This window comes from Ahaetulla prasina, chromosome 1 (assembly GCF_028640845.1).
Source record: "Ahaetulla prasina isolate Xishuangbanna chromosome 1, ASM2864084v1, whole genome shotgun sequence".
Lineage (NCBI taxonomy): Eukaryota > Metazoa > Chordata > Lepidosauria > Squamata > Colubridae > Ahaetulla > Ahaetulla prasina.
Window position 1 is genome coordinate 257,732,912 of NC_080539.1, and position 23,592 is coordinate 257,756,503.

The 23,592-nt window shown below is 40.8% G+C and overlaps 1 protein-coding gene across 12 annotated transcripts in view; it reads right to left on the reverse strand.

Moving 5' to 3' along the window:
* Positions 1 to 8,230: 8,230 nt before the first annotated feature.
* Positions 8,231 to 23,592, reverse strand: part of RAB3IL1 (RAB3A interacting protein like 1) — a 36,169-nt gene continuing 20,807 nt past the window's right edge. For 4 of the 12 annotated variants that reach the window (XM_058155715.1, XM_058155765.1, XM_058155690.1 and 1 more), the window contains 8 exons: positions 20,631 to 20,849; positions 19,906 to 20,034; positions 16,317 to 16,445; positions 16,108 to 16,220; positions 15,023 to 15,046; positions 13,735 to 13,834; positions 12,797 to 12,863; positions 8,231 to 11,645 (listed from right to left, as the gene is read on the reverse strand). In XM_058155715.1, coding sequence (XP_058011698.1) covers positions 11,563 to 11,645; positions 12,797 to 12,863; positions 13,735 to 13,834; positions 15,023 to 15,046; positions 16,108 to 16,220; positions 16,317 to 16,445; positions 19,906 to 20,034; positions 20,631 to 20,849 — 864 coding nt within the window. In that variant the 3' untranslated portion in view covers positions 8,231 to 11,562. The remainder of the gene's footprint in view (positions 11,646 to 12,796; positions 12,864 to 13,734; positions 13,835 to 15,022; positions 15,047 to 16,107; positions 16,221 to 16,316; positions 16,446 to 19,905; positions 20,035 to 20,630; positions 20,850 to 23,592) is intronic. The other 8 variants (XR_009151978.1, XR_009151975.1, XM_058155705.1 and 5 more) reach the window with 8 other exon arrangements.

Here is a 23,592-nt window from a genome sequence, read left to right on the forward strand (position 1 = left end):
ACAAAGCACCTAGACTGTGTAGAATCTAAGAGATGGAAATCATAATTAATGTAACCTTGCAAGTGCTTTGCATTACAGAAGCTTCATATTGTTACATTACAGAATCTTTTAAAAATGAAATGATGAACTCTAATAGAAGTGTTCACTGTCCTTTTATACTATGGCACTACATAGATTGTTTCCTAAAGACAGAGGTGGGCTGCACTTACTTTTAACAAAGGGTTAGCTGATTGTGAGTGCATGTGCCCCTTTGGGAGAGAAACGGAGCTTCAAACATGCTCCTAATCAACTCAGGCAGCTCTGGTGAGTACAGCAGAGGCGGCACGGATCACAATTGGGCCAGCCAACGAGACAGAAAGTTAGTTATAAATAGAAAGCATAGCACAAGGGCGGGAGGGGGGGCAGGCAGTGATCAGAGCTAAGGGTTCGCCCGAACCCTTGCAACCATGCAGCAGCCCACCACTGCCTAAAGAGTCTGCTCTAAAAAGATGACAAATGCAAGGCTACTGAGCCGGTAGTCCTTGATTTTTCTTCCTCCATCTCTTATCATCATCCTAAACTCATTTTTCCATAATTGGACTCCTTTGATGCCTAGAGATAGAAGAGCGGTGATTTAAAGGACTACAGACTGGATTCCAATAGGAGAACTCTGACTCAGCTCTTTGCTCAGCTGGGATGCTCACTACTATAGTGGCCTTTGCATCGGGCATCTAACCTACTTCACTTATTATTATGAAGATAAAATAAGAATGGAAAGGACAACATACACCACCTTGAGTTCCTTGAAAGAAGTGCACAATAACAATGTGTAAAATGGTCAGATTGTAAAATCCTGTTAACTGAACCAGGACATACCCTGTTGGAGTTTGCAAAATGTAGTACATTCCAATAAACAAAATCGAGAAAAAAAATTCCATTAAGAAGCAGTTTAAAAAATTGTATTTAACCATCCCCTTTTTAGGAGATATAGTACTAGACAGTAGGCACATAAAAGGTGATGTACAAGTAAGTCTTTGACTTATCACCATAACTGGGACCAGAATTTCCATTGCTAAGCAAGGAAGTTGGTAAGTGAATCATGCCCAGTTTATGCACTGTTTTTAAGCAAATCATTGCAGTTGCTATCTGAATTATGCAGTTTTTAAGTGAACCTGGCTTCCCTCATTGACTGCTTAACAGAAGCCAGCTAAGAAGGCTACAAATGGTGATTACATGACTCCGGGACTGTGCAATTGTCATAAATACATTTCAGTTGCCAAGTGAATTTTGATCATGTGACCATAGGGATGCTCCAACCATAATAAGCGTGAGGACTAACCAATTGTCTTTTTTCAGTACATTGTAACTTTGAATGGTCACTAAACAAATGGTTGTAAGTTGAGGTCTAACTTTATAAAAAGCATTGAGATTATTAATGACCAATATTCATCATGGCAGAAAAAGTTTATTCTCAATGAGTAGTTGGTGAAATGCAGAGGGGAGGATGGAAAGAAACAATAATTTCTGTCAATGTTTTCAGTCATTGAAAAGGTTTACATTTAGCTTTGCTGGCTGAGGGACTCTGAGAGTTGAAGTCCACAAGTCTTAAAGGGACCAAGGTTGGAGACCCCTGATATATATTATATTATTATATATTATATATTAAGGGGCGTGTATAAGGCACCAGCATGCCTACAGTTCCTGTCCTAATGTTCCCTTTGGTTGTATTCAATTTGTGTAGTTATTTCATGCTTATACTTATATATATTGTTGTGTTTGACAAAATAAATAATTTATATATATGTGTGTGTGTATGTATGTATGTATGTATGTATGTATGTATATCAGCAAGAGGCAGGATTCTTCCTGTACAAAGTCTTTCCCACCTACATGATATAATTGTTTGCTAAGGCAGACACTCTTTTGATCCTAGAGCTCAGCCAAAGAGAAACACATGGGGAGTGGGGAATAAAAATTAAAAAGAGATATTCTGTAGGAAGGCTAACCGTAGATTGGCATCAGATTCTTATATCCTCCACACAGGAGACCGTTCTATTTTAGAGGTGTTTTTTTTAATAAAGTTCATTTGTGTATCAAACTGATTCACATGCCAGAGAAGATGCGCCAATTTTTTCTCTCAAAGGTATGCAGTATCTGCATTTGGAAAAGTTCTTCTTTAGAGACTGTTGGTGTATCATTATAAAAATACATAATTGTCCCTAACAGTAGAATCCACATTTGATAGACTATGGGCTTTGAACTCTTACTTGGTTCCAGTTCACATATTTGGATGTTCTTTTATTAACAGATTTTGCTTCTTTCAAACATATCGCCCTTCACACCTTTGCCTGCTCTTGTAAATAGTTAACTTTCTTTTAACTAATATTTTCCACAAAAGTGCAGAGCAATAGGTGCTATGAACTGAGAAAGCATTATTCTAGCATTTGAAGAGATTTATATGACACATATTCTCGATTTAGAAACTGAAAACTCTGCATTTCAGTATCTGGTTTACCCACTTCAAGAGAAAATACAAGAGGATCTAATCTGGCTTGGTCGCCGGAAACAGAGGTTTTGTCTTCTGAGCTATTGTCACACAGGGAAGTTTACTGAGGATGGGCTCCAACATGAGTCCGAAAGCTCAGAAGACAAAACCTCTGGTCCTGGTGAACAGCCCAGATTGGATCCTGCAACATTATCCTGGGACATGTATATTCACCTTCATTTGTGAGTAAATGTAATGTCACGCAAGGCAAACTGATGTTTTACACAGTAGAAAGTATGTGTCGGGAGAGAAACAATATTACGAGTATATCTTGAGGCTCCTGGTTGAGTGAAAGAAAATAAAGATAAGCTTTATTTAGGAACTAATCAGGTGACAGAAAAAGCTTAGTTAGTTATCTATAGCTAAGGAACTCTTTTCCACTGTGGACAGAATGAGTCAGTTAAGTATCTGAATTGCATAGGTGAGAGTCGAAGAGGAAGGAGACTGAGAAAAAAGTAATGAAAGTGAAGAGTTTGTACATCTATTGGCCCTAATGGTCACTAGTGTTATTGGTGCAGTAGGCTAGTTCATATAAGACTGAACTCAGGGGTGGGCTTCAAAAATTTTAGCAAGGGGTTTTCTGCCCACTTGCTGAGTGGACATGGCCATGGTGGGCGTGGCCTAGTCAGCCTCCTGCACCACGGGGGAGGGGGGATTTGCCCTCCCCAGGCTCTAGAGGCTTTTTTCGAGTCTCCAGGAGGGCGAAAACAGCCTCCCCCAGGCTCGGGAGGCCCTCGGGAGGCCAGAAACAGGCCCATTTCCAGTACTTCCAGTAGGCCCGTTTCTGAACTTCCAGTAGGCCCGTTTTTCACCCTTCCCGAGCCTCCATGCACATCCTGCACTTACCTGCATCCAAAATGGGCCACATGGGGACTCCTCAGACGGAGGGGAGGGATGGGCGGGGCCAGCCAGGAGTGGATTTGGGAGTTCTCCGAACTGCACAGAATCTTAGCTAGAGGTTCTCCCAAACCCCTGCGAACCCCCAGCAGCGAACCCAACTGAATTCTTATAAAAAATGCTCCTCACTGATAAGGCATTGCCATAAGTAGTTTGTGAGTTGTTCTGATTCATGGTGTATTAAATTCCTTATCCAGTAGTTGTATGTATCTTGAATTCTTGTATGCAGTCACTCATGGGCATGTTTGTGGTTTGCTTTCCTAATGATTATTTATGTATTTTCTCAAGTTTAATTTAGCTACTGTAATTCCTCTTGTTGCCTTCTGTTCTCACTCACTCTCTCTTCCTCCCTCCTCCTTCTTTTGTCTACTTCTGATTTACTTTTTATTGTTGTTTCCTGTCTTTTCTACCAGATCTATTTTTGCGATGGTTTAATTCAGGGGTAAAATGCTCCCAGTTTGGACCGGATCGCCTGATCCAGTAGTGATGGCGGCAGGTGGTTCGGAGAACCGGTAGCAAAAATCCCTCCCCTCCCCACCCCAGCCCATGTCCAGCTGAGCCGCATGATCATCAGAGGTTTTTTTTACTTTCAAAAGCATTTTTTCTTCGGCCAAAAAATGCTTTTAAAAGTAAAAAAAAAAGCCTCTGATGATCGCGCAGCTCAGTTGGGTGCTAGCCAAAAAACGGGGGGCAGGGAGTCCATTTTTCCTTCCAGCAGGCTTCAGGGAAACTTCAGGGAAGCCTGCTGGGAGGGAAAATGGACTCTTCCCTCCACCCACCCCCCATTTTTTGGTTTGCCTAGCAGAGCCTGCTGGGAGGAAAAACAGGGTGTAGGGGGTTCGTTTTTCAGACAGAGAGAGAGAGAGAGAGAGGAAGGAAGGAAGGAAGGAAGGAAGGAAGGAAGGAAGGAAGGAAGGAAGGAAGGAAGGAAGGAAGGAAGGAAGGAAGGAGTACAAACCTGGCACTAGAGGCAACTTCAGAGGATAATCCAGGGCTGGAAGGGACCTGGAGGTCATCTAGTCCAACCCGGCTCCAGCAGGACATTGCTAGTGAGTTTCTGTCTTTTTTGTCCCCTAGTCACATAGCCACGCCCACCCAGTCACATGCCCCCCACCAAGCCATGCCCACAGAACCGATAGCAAAAAAAATTAGATTTCACCCCTAGTTTAATTGGAGTGGAATAAAGGGAATAAAACTCACTGTGGCAGGGGGGAGGAGTTAAAAATGGCACTGGGATTGAAGTCCTTTTTACAGAGTTTATCAATTAAATCATCCTCTTTCCATAAACCAACTAAGGAATGAATAGATGAGGATTATTTAGATCATAAGGCAACAACCGCAAATATTGTAGTAAAAGCCCTTATTTGTGCAATGCCATGAAATGGGACCTGCAAGCAGACACTGAAGACCAGTAACTTCAAGAGCTCTCTCCTCTATGTGAGGAATTTGGCTCCCAAGAGGGGGTTATTGCTATAACATCTATCCTGCAGCTTTTCTCTCTAAAACAGGGGTCTCCAACTTTGGCAACTTTAAGACTTGTGGACTTCAACTCCCCGAGTTCTGGGAGTTGAAATCCACAAGTCTTAAAGTTGCCAAGGTTGGAGACCCCTGCTCTAAAAGAATGACAACACAGATTTTAAAAGACAGACCATAATTGATTCCATCTATAGACAATGTTTACTGACAGCTCAAATTGTTATTTCTCACTGTGGCTTTGGGGTCTTTTTTCTGTGATGTTTTCAATAATTTTTATTTTAAGATCTTTATCAGGCCCAGCTTCCTTCAATGATTCAGGTACAATGATACTCTCTACTGTTTTGAGGTGGGTTTTTTTTAAATGATTTATAAAGAATTTTTACAGTGCAAATTTATGCTATAATCCTGTATATGAGTTCTTGAAGTACATCCCACTAAATTCAGACCAACAAATCAAATTATACGTGAATTCAGCCCTTGACTTGTTTTGCTCCTACTATAATTCAATAATTGGGTAAAGTAGCTTATTTTTCATTATTTTATTAATTTTTCATCAAGAAATAAAATGCAGATTCTTTATGATGGGCAGAGAAAAACCATCCTATATGATATGGAAATCTGTTACATGTTAAACTCTCCTTTCCCTTCCTTCAGGATTTCTCTGGGACCAAAGCTACTCAGCAACACAAAGTGTGGTTGAGCCATGAATTTAATTTAAAGTTAACTTAATTAACACTAAGTAATTAACACACTTAAAAATTAACTAATAAGTTAATTTTTACCTCAAAGTTTACAATATTCCAAGGAGCCTAAAATAGAAGGATGACAGACTGTGCTTAGTAGAGCATATTAGTCAAGAGGTAGGGAACACCTATGTTCAAATTCATCCTGATGTTGTTCACAGATCTCCTTTCCTTGATTTTAGGATTTGTGTTCCAGGAAGCAAAATTCTAGGCCAGAACATCAATCAAGGCCCAGTCCTAAAGAGAAAAATGCCTAATTGCATTTTGGGGTGTGTTCTGAATGACAGAGTCGTTTTCTACCTCAAATTATTCTCTTTCCTCCACACAAAGAGCTCTTGTTTTACTCATCCAGATAGCCAATGCCTGCTTACAAAGTGTGACACTTAAGTAATGCCACAGCAGAGTATTTGATGCAGTATTTTGAGCAGGCAAGCAGTTAATAGAAAAAGTAGTTAATCTGAACAGATTGTGCCTCTGACATTCTTCTAATCCAAAACAAGTCCATATCTGACCTGATAGTCAATGTGCATCTATTGGACCTAATGGTCTATGTGCATACTTCTTAAAGAAGGTTTCTACTGACTTAGCAGAACCCCTAAGCATAATCTTTGAAAAAGCTTTCACGACCAGCTCCCTTCCCAAACTTTGGTCACTAGCCACAGTCATCCCTGCCTTCAAAAAAGGAGACCCCAGCCTAGTTGAAAATTACAGACCAATCTCTTAATGCTGCGTCACCTGCAAAGTAATGGAATCAATCATCAACCAATCCATTACCCTCCACCTACTCTCTAATAAACAATTTGGTTTCAGAAAAAAATTATCCTGTAATTTACAACTTCTATACTGCAAAAACATATGGACTACAAATCTTGATCAAGGCAAAGCAATAGATGCAATTTACATTGACTTCTGTAAAGCTTTTGACTCTGTGGTAAATGACAAACTTCTCCTTAAACTAAAATCCTATGGCATCTCCGGACCCCTCCACAATTGGATAACAGTGTTCCTGTCAAACAGACAAGTGGTCAAAATAGGCAGTGGCCTATCAAATCCTGTTCCTGTCAATAGCGGCGTTCCCCAAGGCAGCGTTCTTGGACCAACACTCTTCATATTATACATTAATGATCTCATAAGCAATTGTGTTCTCTTCGCTGACATGTTAAACTATTTAACACTACCAACAATACAGCTACCCTTCAAAAAGACCTTGACTTTGTGTCGGAATGGTCAAAAATGTGGCAACTCCAAATCTCAACCAACAAATGCTCTGTCTTACACATTGGAAAAAAGAATCTGAAAACTAAATACAAACTCGATGGACACTATCTTATAGATGACCCCCACCCTGTTAAAGACCTTGGAGTTTTCATATCAAATGATCTAAGTGCCAAAGCCCACTGCAACTGCATAGCAAAAAAGGCTTTAAGATTTGTAAACTTAATCTTGCATAGCTTCTTCTCCAGAAACACTACACTACTAACCAGAGCATATAAAACATTTGCTAGACCAATTCTTGAATACAGCTCACCTGTCTGGAACCCATACCTCATTTTGGACATTAATATAACTGACCGTGTCCAGAAATATTTTACAAGAATTCTCCACTCCTCTGATCATAACAAAATACCTTATGCCACCAGACTTGAAAACCTGGGTTTAGAAAATTTAGAACTCCGCCACCTTCGACACGACCTGAGTTTAACTCATAGAATCATCTGTTACAACGTCCTTCCTATTGTAGACTACTTCAGCTTCAATCACAACAATACACGAGCACACAATAGATTTAAGCTTAATGTGAACCTCTCCAATCTTGATTGCAGAAAATATGATTTCAGAAACAGAGTTGTTAATGCCTGGAATGCACTACAAGAGACTCTGTGGTCTCTTCCCAAAATCCCCAAAGCTTTAACCAAAAACTATCTACTGTTGACCTCACCCCATTCCTGAGAGGTCTGTAAGGGGCGTACATAAGAGCACCAACATGCCTACCGTTCCTGTCCTGTTGTTTCCTTTGATTGTATTCAATTTCATATAGTTATCACATACTTATGATTATATATATGTTTATATATCGTATAGTTATTTCATTTTTATGCTTATATATAATGTTGTGACAAATAAATAAATAAATAAATAAATAAATAAATAAATAAATAAATATTTTAGGCTAAAATAAAGAATATGGTCAAGGTATTGTCATGACATACCTATGGGTACTGTTTCTACTTCGTTCCATGGTGGTTTGTCTTACTGTGAACTAACTATGCAAGCCAAAAGGGATTGTTTTGGGCTCTGGAACTAGGTGTCTTTGATGTCTCCATTTGAACAGTAAATGCATCCTTTCCATGGTTAATGTGTCATGATTCCAACTGATGGGTCATTCTGACCCCAATGGAGATACTGCTGACTTTTAGGCCAAGGCTCTTTTTGGGTGCAATTTTGAGTTCGTTATTTAGGTGATCTGAGTTGGGTCCTGGTGCTGGTGATTGTATGGAAAAATGTTTGCCATAATGATGTCTCTTTGGTAAGGCAGTAAAATTAATAGCAATTCAAACTCCAACACTAATATATACACAATCAATACTGCTTGTAAAGCCTTGTTTATTTTATCACTGGAATACATGCAGACTTCAAAAGAAATCAGTCCAATGGCAATAAGAACCAGCTTCATGTCAACACTGGAGTCTATTTATTAAATAGAAATCAGCATATCTTATTAGAATAGGAACACAGAAGAAAGGAAGAGATAATGATGCAACCAGAAGAAAGGAAGAGATAATGATGCAACCAGGAGAAAACCATTGCCTTATACATTGTAAGCCGCCCTGAGTCTTCGGAGAAGGGTGGGGTATAAATGTGAACCAAAAAAAAAAAAAGATTCAAAGCTGGTGTAATATACATTTTTTTAGGCAACCAATTCTTGTAATTTGGGAAAACTGGCAGCTAGCAAAGCCATCTTGATCTAATCATTTCCTTCATCTCTTATAGGACCAGATATTGATAAGTAAATAACAACAGTGCAAAACCTCCAGCCAATGTGACATAAATTGGAAGCCTTTGCAGTGAATTTGGTGTGAGAAATACTTTTTGCAGGTGAAATTTCAGAGGATATCCTTCTTCACAACAGTTCATTTTGTACTCAAAACAATGCTAAATCTCCTTTCAATGAACTAACTGGACTTTCTCATACGGCAGTCACCATTTCTACAAGGATCTCTTCAGTTGTCCTTCACCATCATTAATCATTTGCTTGCCTATCACAGTGCCTTAGTGCACCCTCCACCTTCTTGCTGTTTTCCAGATGAGCTGGACTAGAGTTCTCAGTTAACCCATCTGGAGGACACCAGGCTGTGGAAAGGTGATTGAATATCAAAATGCTCTGAGGCACATCCTTAATAGGTCAATTCCTGAACCACCTTGTAGGCGAAGTTGCAGAAGTCAATATGCTTGAAGCAAATGTTGCTAGAAACCATTTCACTTCTGGTTTTAGCTCAATAGAAAAGCAATCCGATACATGCTCACCACTGAGTATGAATAGATTTAAGGCCTGCTTTGACAATTTCATTCTGCAGTCTTTGCAAGATGCTTACATGACTAACTGCATCTCTGGCCCAAAAGATCGTTCGTTCTTCATATACTCACATAGTTCATCATTTTAGGTGTCTGAGAGGTGAGATTACAAAGGCAGAAATCTCTGTTGTAAAAGAAGCAATTCTAAAACTCTGGCTTATCCACAAGATGGATGCATCTTGGTGCAGGTGATGCACAGAAATCTTATAGCAGGAAAAGGGTGTGTTACTACTTGTTCTCCTGATTACGTAATTTCAACAGCATATTTCCCAAATACATCCTTCAAGAGAAGAGTTCCTGACTGCTGTGTCTTTAGCCCTCAAGTGGTACTATAAATGATTAGGATAGTACCCGGGGGATAGTGAACAACAAAGCAGTGGGGCATCTTCAGTTCCATTCCAACAACTTGGACAAGAAAATACTGTTTGATATGCAATACTATCAAACACTCCCAAGTCAATAACTTCCAGAAAACCCCAAAGAGTGCTTGCTATATTGCTCATAAACACAACATATTAGTGAAGCCAAGCTATTAATTTCACTTCTTAAACTGAAGAAAACATTACTTCCCCAAGAATGGAAATGGTAGGTTCCAATTCAGCTATTATAGGCAACTCTGTCAGACGTGGCTTCACATCGCATTCAGAACATAATCCCAACAGCCCCACCAATGTTGATAACCTCTAGGCACTGTGTCATGTTCTGGCTTCTTCCTCTTGTGATGATAAGTGCTGAAAATCTGGTAAAGTCCACACAGATCCAGGACGAGGGTGCAATCATAAGGAGACAAAAGGAAGCCACAATGTATGCAAAATTCTGCTGCCAACCAGGTATACATGCCCAATGGAACCAATGGAACAATCTCTTAGTAACATAGACTGAATTGATTGGCTGAATTCCTCCAAGCAGGAAACTCTGTTTGTAGAGGCTTTGTGAATTCATGGATTACCAACAAAACCCTGATTTTCATTGTCATTATTCATGGATGGAAACTGAAATAGCAAGTGCCTTCCGCAATCAGTAACCACCAACTAGATCACTCGGTCTGAAAGTAAGAGGGAATGGCTACGAAGGGAAATTATGTCTTTTAGGAAGCCTGTATCAGCTGTTCTCATCTCAGAAGTTTCAAAATATTATCCCAAAGGAAAAGCTGTTTCCTTCTTTAACCAAAGAAAATGAGAGGCATTTTCATTTTATTAACTCTCAACAGGTCATCTAGATATTTGAATTAAAAATTCAATATCAACTTTTAGTATACCCTAAAGTACAATAAAAAGAGAGATCCTCATCAATACTGTAGCATCAAAACTGAAGTTTCACTAATTAAATCCAAATAGCCCCCACTTTTTAAAAACTGCAGAATGTATGTACTTTCTAATGACTTGCTAGAAAATTCAGTCTCTGAGGTCAATCTTTGGATGTGAATAAAGAGGGGGAGGGAGGGCTTAAGTTTAGAAAATGCATAGCCAGATGCAAGCCTCTAAATGAGAACCAGGAGTACAGCAGAAATGTGGGCTAAGGAAGATCATGGCAATGGGTCCGTGACTAGTATGTTGAATGCAACTAAGCACAGTTGAAGAAGCCTTGAGAGAAACGATTTCAGGTGGGAAGAGCGTGTTCTAGAATGTCTGTGGTATAAAAAAGAAGTCTATCAGTTACGAGTGGCTAGCCATTAAATCATTTCCCCATCCTTCCATCGTGATTAGGGTTTTGATCAGAAGTGGCTTTAATATCAGCGTACAGAGTGTGGCAAAGGGTCCGTGAATCCCTCAAAGGAAAACCCTGAGCTACAATCAGAAACAAAAGCAAAACCTTTCCCGACTACTCTTTCAAGCTCTAAGAAATACTGGAGGAATCTGCACCTTGCGGCTCTCAAGGAAGGCCTTTTCAGCAGGTGCATGCCTTTGGAAAGCTGGAGCAGTAGTTTATCTATCTACCGATTATGCAGCAATGATCAACAGCACTTAAGATTTCAGAGTGGCAAGCAGATAATGAGCCCAAGGTCCAGCCGAGGCCTCAGGAATATGTTTTTATATATTTATATATGTGTGTATATAGAGTGGCTTTTAAGTAGAATATTACATACTGTCTGAGGAGGAATGCATAGAAAAAAGGAAGGAGTTCCAACATGGCCTCATTCCATAGTGCCAGAGAGCTCATATTCACTGGGTAAAAATGCCTAGAGTAGGTGCTCTCAAGAAACTGAAGCTGTCACTCAACAGAATGTGCTTCTTACATTTTCAATTAATATTGCTCCGTCTTGAATATGAGCAGACATTCTGTCATCAATTTTCTGGGTGTCCACAGAATAACTGAAAGCAAAAATCCTTCCTGATCATCATCTTCCATTTACATCTCGCTGGGATAGAAGCCCAGTTTAGCAATGGACATTTCCTTCCGAAGCCTCATGACTTCCCAATACATCAATTCCACTGTGGATCAAAGGAAAAGAGAGAGATTAAACAGAGAAGCAAATGAGAAATCATTGTAGCAGAAGGCAAATGTTTGTTTGCTTGATGCTAGCTTCCCCAATGTAGTGCTCTCCTGAGCAAAACACTCATCAGCTCAGCCAGCATGGCCAAATGATCAGGCGTCACGAGAATCATTTGAGGAATCTATCCCTCCTTGTTGGAAAAGCCACTTAATATTTTAGCAAGAAATCTTGATAAAATATGAAGGTAGAGGAATTGATGTGTTACATCTGTGTTCCACAAACACAAAAGCAAGATCCTTGCCCTACAATAATGGCTATTTCTCTATGGACCAAAAGGCGGGGGAGGGGGGGGAAGGGTGTTACTATTGTCCTTTGCTTAACAATATGATATTTTCTTTTTCCACCACCATCAGCCCTCCATTTTCTCAAATTACATTTCTGCTCTGGATTCAGATTTCTTTTATCCAAGCATCTTAGTTGGGGCTCTTCCTCCTGTTCACAAGATCATTCCTTCTACCCAGGACAACCATATATTTATCTTCTCACTGAATGGAAGGCATTTGTATGTTGAAAACCTACCCACTTTTAATTAATATGCTATCCTAAAAATGGTCCAAATTCTACAAAGTTCAAATCCCAACTTGGATCTTAACATCACATATACCTTCTTGAACTTATTTCTGGAGTTTGGGGTTTGGTTTTATGCACATGAACTTTTCAATCCATTACACATTAGATCAGGGGTCTCCAACCTTGGCAATTTTAAGCCTGGAGGACTTCAACTCCCAGAATACCCCAGCCAGCAAAGCTGGTTGGGGAATTCTGGGAGCTGAAGTCCTCCAGGCTTAAAGTTGCCAAGGTTGGTAACCCCTGCATTAGATTACCTAGAACTAGATTAGTTCAGGTAATGTAGCTGAACACATTAGTTCAGCTAGATTACCTTTCTTTTCTACCTGCTTTGGGTAACATTTACAAGGGCGGGAAATAATTGCCTCTGGAATGTTCCCTTATGAAATGTCCAAAATGCTTGGAATGATTTGGTGGTCCCATTTATAATCAAGTAAATTGGTTGTGCATCTTGTGAATTAGCTACAAAGGGAAAAGTCCAACTTCAACATCTCAAAGAGAGAAAAAGAGGGGAATTCTTACCATCTTGTCTCACCAGTCCCTGCTGGATGTACCGAATATAAGTGAAGAAGTTGCAGACAGCTGTAATCTGAAAGAGAGAATAAACATTACATCTGTTTATAAGCATATTTGGAAATATTTACAGACAACGTATATCATATTTTTTGCACTATAAGACGCTCTGGACAAATAAGACACACCTAGTTTTTGAGGAGGAAAACGAGAAAAAAAATCTGCCTCTGCCTCCCAGCATCCATCGGTATTCATCTGGCTAGCATCCTCGTAGCAAACAGCAAACAGCCTAGTCACCTTCAGCACGTTATCACAGCCTGATTTAGCACAAGCAGCTGATTGGTGGTTGGATCGGCCTCCTAGAATCCTGCTGATCAGCTGTTCCAGGCTGCGGGGATTGCCACCGCCCATCTTTGTTTCTTGTCAGATTGACATGCTGCAGGCAGAGGTGATAGCCTTGAAGACGCTAGTTTGCGGCAGCGATAGGCAGCAGCGGCAATCGGTGGCAGCGATTGGTGGTTGAGGGGATTGGGAGCAATTGCCGGAGGAGGTTGCCAGTGATAGGCGGTGGCGGCAACAATCCCCGCTGCCTGGAATGGGCCATAAACGGGATGCCTGGAGGCAAAAAACGATGGGCGGGGCTTTGGCAACATTCGCTCTATAAGATGCACAGATACTTCCACCCACTTTTTTTTTGGGGGGGGGAAGTGCATCTTATAATGCAAAAATACGGTATGTGAATAGCACAGACAATAGTAAACTCTTCTGTCTTTAAGATGATAGATTACTCTGTCGGCGTCAGATGCAAGATACCTAAAAAAGGCATGGAGCAAGGCAAAACAAATGCAAGCAAGCTGAACACAATTTTTCTGCATGTAATCACATTTATAGTGTCCAGATAAAGATTATATCATTTTCTGCTACGCACATTACTAATAAGAACTTACCCTGGCCCTGCAGGAAGGGGAAATGTAGTAATAATTCCCAGAATCCCCCAGTTTGATGCGATGCTTGCAGGCTCGGGACAGGCCGCTCAGAGCGCATTTCCTATAAAAAGGGAGGTGAGAGTAGAAAGAGTCTAGCAGGATGTTATCTAGAGGCTTTAACTAAAGGGAACAAAACACAAAATGCAAACCCAAGAAAAGACCTTCATTTTTGCATCCTAGCAATATTAAAGGGTTTCACAATATGTTGCCATTTATTTTTAGTTATTCTCTATACTATGAATTTATCCTGAAAGATATTAAGGCTATAAAGCTAAGCATAATTATTAGCATATAAGTTCAACTCAACTCAACCCAACTCAATTCAGTACAATTTACAATTTACAGCTTCTTAGAATGGATCGGGATTGTTATATCCTGGCTGGAGATCTTCCTATTCCATCAGCTAAACCTGTGAACGATCTAAACCAGTTTTTTTTAACTCCCAGAATTCCCCAGCATGCTTGTCTTTGTACAGCCTTCCTGCTTCTTGTTCTTCATCTTGGAGGCTAACCAGTGCTTCTGTTGAATCAAACTTTGTTGATTCAAACCTTGCTATTTGCAGCTTGTTTGAAAAGTGCATGTGGGGTATTCAGTCTCAAAACATATTGCTGCTATAGAGGTTGCAGAAAGTTTGGAATTTGGCCTTGCTAGAAATAAAAATATTAAGAAATGGAAAAATCATAAAGATGCATTTACAAATATTCTGCCTCCATTCGATCACCTCTTCCTATTCTATAGTAAATGAACTCAATTATCATTATGAAGATTAGCACTGTAGAATATTTGAATTTGTTGCATTTTGTCTTTCTTCCTTCTGTAAATTTATAAGTAATTTAATTTAAAAGGGGAAAAGAAAAGAAACTATTACTATTATCTGTAAATAAACCACCTGTAGGCAATTCAAAATTTCTTGCATTAAAATTTGACCTTTGAAAAAGTCCAGCTATAGGATTTGGGAAGTAACCAGCAACACAGAAAACCAAGTAAAGTTAATATTACAGGAGAAAGTTAACAGTTAGTAGACAAAAATATTCCTCTGGGATTATATACCCAGCAGTGCAGAAATAAAGATAAACCATTTCAAAGACAGTTGCAATTGAAGATTACCTATATGGTACGCTGTCAGCATCCTGAATGATTACAATTTATTTGATAGCACCAATTACAAAGCTGTTAGTAACAACTTGAGTTAGTAGCATATTAATAATGGAGTAAATACCGTTTCATTGGCTTAAAAAAAATAACTTACGTTATAATTTGGGACCGGAACCCACTGTGAGAAGAAATAAGAAGTTGAAACTAGTATTAGGCTAGCAATGACAATATTCATTCTTCTTGGACTAATGGCGGTGTGTGTGTGTAGAAAGCACAGCTCAAGCTGAGGGAAGATTAACATCTAAATTATTTAGGATACAATCCTATGAGGGGTCTTTGGAGTTCTCTGAGCTTGCTTGTTTTCTTGCAGATGTTTCATTACCCTAACTAGGTAATATCATCAGTGCACATCCTATACCTACCAAGAAAGCGACAAGAACAAACTCAGAGTAGCAGAATTCTAGATTGCACTATTCCTAAAGTTTAAATGGGGCAGAGAGTATATCTGTCTCAAGGATAAATTATTTCGAGCCCAGCAGACAGATCATACAACTTGGGTCTGAAGTAACCAAGTGCCCCTTCTTGTGGGCCACTTTGCACTGGTGCCAATGGGGGGGATTGCACAGCAGATGAACCACCTTAGCAGCCATGCACTCTAATGGGAGAAAGCAACTGGGCAACTCCAGGCAATTTAAATACTTTGCTCAGAGTTGTGTACAAATAGTAGAGATCAAATCATATTTTCTCACAAACAAAGTGGTGGTTGAGAATAGCCATCAACAATATTTAATCATATCTCTTAGGCTCCCTTAATGTCTGACTTCCATGCCTGGAAGATAAGCATCCCTTCAGTCAAGTTCTTACTTTGCACCAGCATAAAACAATTTTCACTTAGCTCCCAAGTTTGTAGTGTCTTTCTAGCTAAATTTAGGTCCATTAGAACTGCTGATTGTTGCTAATAATATTTATACTTTTATACATTCATGTAATCTGATTCTCCTATTACTGATCCCTTCTCTTCTTTTGCTTCCTCTTCTGATTTTTGTGGGCCAAGCAGAACAAATTGAAAGGAAGGATACACAACGGTGCAAAAAAACAAATTCTGTGAACAATCAAATAGAAGATCTTGTTTTGGAAAGGCAACTGGTAATGTAGCATGTTAAAAACTCAGGGTGCATCTGTGGAAGAAGAGGGGGAGTAAAAAAAAAAAAGGCAGCTGGAGAGCTGTTATGATCTTACTTTGGTCCACCGCATTCAATGGCTGCCACCTTCACTACCGGCAATGCCTGGGTAGCCACTGGTTCAATGGTAAGGGTGTTCTGCTCTACAGCTGCCTGAACCAGCTCCGAAAGCTGCAAAAAAGAAAACAAACATAAGGAATTCATATCAACAAGGAAGGAGCACATTCATCTCTCAGAAATCTCTGAACAACTCATCTTTAAACTGACTTCATGCTTTGTGAAGTCCAGGCAAGGGCCTACATCTTCATGGTAAATCCTCTTGAGAAAAGGACATGATTTATCCAATGTTGGAGACTCCTTCCAAGCCTGAAATTCTGCAAACAAGATGGAGTCCACCTGCAGCGACAGAAAACCACGAAACAGAGGTCTGTTGAAAAAAACTAGGGAGAGAAAAACATACACACATAGATACACAGGCATGAAGAAAGAAGTTGATATTCCTTTTCAAAAACTGGAATGTTCTTCTAGTGCAGTGTTGACGAACCTTTTTGACACCGAGTGCCGAAACAGGAGCGTGTGTGTGCGTGCACGTGCCGGAAGCCGGAAGCGCCACAGTCCTGTGTGCATGCGCGCGATGGGCTGCTGCTCTTCCGGTTTCCAGCGCATGCAGGAAACTGGAAGAGCAATTGCCCAGTGCACATGTATGCGCCGAGAAGATAATCTTCCGGTTTCATCAAAGACCAGCTGGTCTTTGCGCGTGCATGCACGCCAGAAACCGGAAGACCAAGTGGCCAGTGCGCATGCGCACTGGGCATCTGCTCTTCCGGTTTCTAGCACTCCCACGTGCATGCAGACCAGCTGGCCGGTGCAGACCAGAAGAGCAACGGGCGATGGCTTGCGTGCCTGGAGAGATGGTTCTGCATGCCACTTCCGGCATGCGTGCCATACTTTTACCATCATGGTTCTAGTGTATGTCCTATTCATTAGACAGATGATGAGGCAAGGAAGCAGAATGTGACTTATGCGCCTGCAATAGGCAGTTCTGCCTCCTGCTGTGGTTACTGCAGAAAGGGCACGACAGAGAGAGCATTATCATGAGACAATATATCCTCCATCAGTAGATTACAATAGTAGTACCCCAATAAGGTAACCAAAGGGAACATCAGTTATTAGTCTGTAAATATTTGAACATACAGGGGGCTCACATGCTCTATCAGAGGTGAAGATCAGCTCCCTTTTCTCCTTGGGGAAGCAGCCTCGCATGGACTGTGATCTGCACTCATACTCAAGCAGGATGTCAGTGAAAGAGGGCGGGGCCTCAGCAAAATCTCCTGCTTCTCTTTATGACAAATCAGTTACTTTCAACAGGTCCAGAAGAAGGGCAGGAAAACCTTAGACAGCTCAACTGTACATTCTCCTATAACTTTATTACTATTGACAACATGAATGTTAAGCTCTTCTAAACAAGTGATATGTATTTTAAATCCCAATCTCTGTTCCACTGAATAGGGAGATTACCGTGTGCAAAAAGGAATTCCCTTCCGATCCCAGCAAACAAGCATCCCTTCACCAGTTGAAAAAAAAATGAGTCTTTTCCAAAACACTGCATGGCTACTTGGTTGTGTTGAATAAGGGGCCAATTTCAAAAACAACTCATAGTTGAAGCATTCTATGTTCTGGAAGGTTCTGACTGTTACAAAAATAAGGCATGCTAGGTAGGAAAGGCGGGTTGCAATGAGTCTTTCTTCTAGCCATGTATCCATATGGCAGGGAGAAGACTCACAAGATCAGAGAGTCTTTTCAATTGCGGTGGCACCAAATGTATCTGTCAAGTAAGTAAGCCAAGATATAAATAAATAAATATTTAACCAAGCAAGTGAAAATGATCGGGCACCCATGATTTTGCATTAGCAGGCAGGCAGGGCCAACCGAGAAAACATACCTGCTTGGTTTTTGTAGCCATCCCTTAAGAATAAAAAATATTTTAAATATTCTGTGATGAATCGAATGCTGATTACTCCCAGAAAAGTCTACTGGTGCCTTTGGGGAACCCAATATGATTGCAGAGCCCTCTTCCAATTTTGCTTTTAGCAATTGCTAAACATTTGGGATTTCTGATTCCAAAACTGGACATAGTATACAGTGGTAGCCACTGACCATCCAGTCTTCCATAAATTTGTGAGTTCTCCTTTCCAAAGATAATAAGTTAGCAGCTCATATTTGATTTGTGGAAAAGAACTTCGGATTTCGGTTTCTCAACCTGGCCCACGGAACTGCCACAGCTATAGACGAGACCTTTGTTTTAAATCAGGAGTGGGGAACTATGGCCCTTTCAAGACTTGTGGACTTCAACTCCCAGAATTCCTGAGCCAGCCATGCTGCCTCAGGAATTCTGGGAGTGAAGTCCACAAGTCATAAAGGGGCTGTAGTTCCCCACTTCTGTTTTAAATAAAAGCAATTCTCAAAATCTTCAAACTTTGATACCTCCAGGTTCCTCTTTAAATAAAGGCAGTCCTCAAAACCCGGCAGTACCTCCAGGTTTTCAGAAAGCCACCAATCTCTTCCAGCATGTTCTCTTCCAAATGTTGGAGAGGGCTAGAAAGTTCCACAATAGAAGGCATAACCATGATAATCAGAAATAACTGAATGTCTGTGGAGATTCTCAATCATCCAGGTCATGGTTGTCCCAAAGGTGCTTTTTCAAGAGGCAACTGGACTTTTTGGTTTATCTTTGAAGACGTTTCGCTCAGAGCTAAAGAAGCTTCTCGGACGAGAAATGAAACGTCTTCAAAGAAAAACTAGAAAGTCCAGTTGCTTCTTGAAAAAACACCTTTGGGACAGAAATAAGTGACTGCCGACATCCCTAGCTGCATTTTTTTAAAAAAAAAAACTTATAAAAGGTTCCAATATTGGAATATTTTGAGGAACATTTTTTCTTACTCTCCTGTCCATACATATTTTTTAAAAGCACAGCACAAACACGCCAAGAACTATGAAAAGAATGTAGCAGTGAATGCAGCTTTCCAGCCCGAAGGAAAAGTCTCTACTGACAATGTACAAGCTTTGAGCTACAGGGACTGCTCACCAGGAAACCACCTCAGAGCACCATATGGGAGAAGGAGAAAAACATTTAGAGAGAAAAAAACGCATAAAAATGACTGTTAGTGTTAAAGAAAAAACTGAACAGGAGGAAGGTGTTAACAGCGCATCCAAAAAGTATTTCTTGTCCCCCAATCCTTCCTCAAGATCAGTGAAACCAGTCTCCACAGCCAGACTGATTGGGATTGCAACTACCCAGTTTTCCCGAAAATAAGACCTCCCCGGATAATAAGCCCAATCGAGCTTTTGAGCACATACACTAAAATACCCTCCCCCCCAAATAAGCCCTCCCTGAAAATATTTAAACGCATGCACAGCCGGTCCCCGCCATTTTCTCTAGTGAGGGTTAGGAATACAGAGCTGGAAATCAGGTAAGATGGCAAGTGGAGCCCCGTCTTGCACCACGTGCTGCAAAATAATCAGACCTCCTCGAAAATAAGGCCAAGTGCTTATTTCAGGGTTCACAAAAATATAAGACGGGGTCTTATTTTTGGGAAAACATGGTATTAAGATTTTTTTTAGCAGCTTTGATGTTGCGGTCTCACCCTTTCCGGCAACAACTGCTATGGACAGTGAATCTAAACAAGAAATGTGAGGGCACGGCTCTTTACTGTCTGTACAGAAGAAGTACAGCTTCCCTCAGATTTTATGACCATCTTCACCAGCAAATCTTGTTGGCACTGCTGTGAGCAAATATCTGAGCCTACCTTTTTAGTCGCAGAGCTATTCTACTTCACCCCACCCTAAGAGGTATTACCTGCCGCGAGAGAGAAGAGGAGAAAGGAGAGTCTGCTGCCAGGAACCGCCAGCCTGGCTCATAGGTGATGTGGATTGCCTTCGCAGGGACGATACAGAGCAGCAGGGAGAGGAGAGTGGGTACCCCAGACTTTAAGGAATGGGAGACCAAGACAGATAGGTGACAAGGGCAGAGAGAAGGGGGAAAGAGGAGAAAGACAAGGAGAGAAAGGAAAATGGTGTGAGAGGGACAGAAAGAAGACGACCTCAGTCACAAAAGACCTTGGGCACAAATACCCCACCCCAGAAGGTACATAAAGGTGGCCATCCTATCTAATCCAGATGCACTGGGACTGCAACTCACAGAATTCCCAAATTATCCTATATTGGGAACTCTGGTTCAACATGGCTAGAACCTACAAGACTTCTCGTGTTTGATTCCAGTTATATTTACGCTCATTCATGCCTAGCCATACATGATAATTACTGCTTATTTCTTTGACTCTGACTTAGTATATCAAAAGAACCCAGCCAGAATCAAGGAATTAATCAAAATAGGTCAATGAAAGTTTCCTCAACACTTCCTGCAATGAAGCAGGTTGTGTAAGTGCAAGATAAAACAGACTTTTCCATTAGATCCCTGGCTTTACTGCATTTCCCCATCACACACACAGCACAGCATGGCTGATAATATTTTGCTTCCTCCCAGGGCCTCAAGCTAGACGCAGATCGATCACATTTACCCACCTCTTTGAATTCGCTGTTGACTGACTCCTGGGGTGCACTCTGGCCAGCAACTGTGATTGCACTGGTGCTACTGGTGCTCTTGTTGCGTCCATGTCCCTTTCTGAAGGCTGTTTTGGTGGGGCTCTGAAGTTGTGGGTGCAACTCCCTATTTGGCGAGGAAGGAGTTGACGTTATAACTAGCGTCTTCAAGGCTGTCACCTCTGCCTGCAGCATGTCAATCTGACGAGAAACGAAGAGGCATCAGCAATGATCAGCAAAGGATTTGGTCCCAGAATTATGTCCAGGAGAATATTTAATGGCTCATGAAGCCAATCAGTCATGGCTCTTCTTTAAAGCAAACAGGAAGTTGAGTTCAGGAGCTACTAGCTTTATATCCTTTAAATTACATGTTTTTATTCTTATTTCCTTGCACAATCCCCAAATGTTAAGTATATAAGCTTTATAAAGATTTTCCCCTGTACGTCATAACTACCAAACGCACTAAATAGGAAAGGACACATACATATTTGCATATAATAGTTACCTACATATCTGGTTTTCTTGGTGCATAATTTTTATTTGTACAAATACTGGCAAATATAAAAATATTTATACAAATACTGGCTCGTGCAAAGGCGGCCACAGGTAGTCCTCAACTTACAACTGTTTGCTTAGTGACTGTTCAAAGTTACAACAGCACTGGAAAAGTGACTTATGACTGTTTTTCACCTACAACTGTTGCAGCATCCCCATGGTCATGTGATCAAAATTCAGATGCTTGTAACTGGCATGTATTTATGCTGGTTGCAGTGTCCTGGGATCTTTTGATCCCCTTTTGCGACCTTCCAACAAGCAGAGTCAATGGGGAATGAAGATTCACTTAACGACCGTGCTACTAACTTAACAACTGTAATGGTTCACTTAACAACTGTGGCAAGAAAAGTTGTAAAATGGTGCAAACTTACAACTGTCTCGTTTAGCAACAGAAATGGTGGTTGTAAGTCGAGGACTATCTCTATACCTCACATGGTTGGGTAAAGCATCGAACACAAAATCTTTCAGGTGATTTGCTTTAACTCTGCCAACAGATGGTGCTATAATCACATTACAATGGCAGCTTTTTTTCTGTAGATCAGAGCTACAAATTTTTCAAAAATCCTTAGCTGTGCCTCTTGAATTTTTGAATATACAAGAAGTTCGAGTTCAGCAAGTTCTTCTAAAGTTATCAAAAAAGGGATTGTGGAAGCTGAAGTATCAGTGATGTATCACTAATCTCTTGTCCCCTCTCCTGCACAAACTGGTTGAACAAGACACTTCAAATACCTGAAAGTTTCTCATGCTGGAAGCAAAGACATTTTCTGCTCCTCCAGAGAATGGGATGAAACCTAATTGGCTTCAGTTACTGTGGATAGTTTGGGGATGAAGATTAGGATAAAATGTTGACATTAAGAGATATCTCACAATGGATCCAACAGCTAGGCTTTATCCAGGTCCTTGAGGCAATGTATTTACTACATTATGCTTCTTGGTCCTTCTTTTTTTTCTGCATGGATTGTTTCTGAATGTATACTGGTAGTCCTCAACTTATGGCTATAATTCAGTGGGTAATTTCAGTCACAGGTTTTTGTTAAGCAAGTTGTGATGGTTGTTGTGATGGTTATTAATCACGTGGTTACATCCAATTTTAAGCAGCCATTAAGTGAATGCCATGGTAGTTGGTATGGTAGTTGGTATGGTAGTTGGTATGGTAGTTGGTATGGTAGGGACGTGGTGGCTCAGGGGCTAGGACGTTGAGCTTGTCGATTGAAAGGTCGGCAGCTCAGCGGTTCAAATCCCTAGTGCTGCCAGGTGAGCTCCCGTTACTTGTTCCAGCTTCTGCCAACCTAGCAGTTTCGAAAGCACGTAAAAATACAAGTAGAAAAAATAGGGACCACCTTGGTGGGAAGGTAACAGTGTTCCGTGCGCCTTTGGCGTTGAATCATGCCGGCCACATGACCACAGAGACGTCTTCGGACAGCGCTGGCTCTTCGGCTTTGAAACGGAGATGAGCACCGCCCCCCTAGAGTTGGCAACAACTAGCACGTATGTGCGAGGAGAACCTTTACCTTTACCTTATGGTAGTTAAGCAAACCCATCGTTCGTTATGGGTTGTTGTTGTTGTTTTACCTCAAACAGGAAACAAACACCAGTTTCCAGCAAAAATGTCATAAATCATGGTCAGGTGATCATAGAATGCTGCATGTGGCTATACATGCAGGCCAACTGATGTGCACCCAAAATGCAGTCATGTGAGGGTGGACATTTTAACTTCGAATCTAGGTGACAAATAGCCTTTTCAAGCAACCTGTTGTAAGTCGAGGACTTCCTGCAACTGCTAAATAGGTCTCCATTTCAGCAGGCAGAACATGTTTGTCTTATCTTTTCTTTGCCTTCTGAATACTCTCTGAACTCTTTCTGGTATCAAGCCATAGGGGTACACCTACAGTATTTATGGCCTTGCTCATGCCTACCCACTGCTCCCTTCCTTGGAAGCAAACCCCAGCAAACTCAGCAGGATGTGTTTCTGAACTGGAACTGCCAGAATTGCATGGAAAACATTTCCCAAAACATGTGAAATAACACGAGTTTTCAGACAGCTAGAGCCAAGTCTCCTGCTTCAGCAAAATTCAGGTCTTTTGACTTTAGAGGATTTCTCTTTTTGATTGCAGTGCATTTATGTTTAGCTGTTTGGTTTTTAGTTTTCTGACATTATTACAAACCCTACTGCATTCTTTTTATTGCTTTATCATCAAATTCCCATGAGCATTCACTGAGAGGAACCGTGTCCCACTGGCTCGGGCTTTGTTACAGTTATCAGCATGAAGGCAACAGGTTGACAACGCATTTGGAAAATACACCTCAGAATCACTTTTTTTTGTTGTTTTTGTTTTTGTTTACATTTATACCCCGCCCTTCTCCGAAGACTCAGGGCGGCTTACAGTGT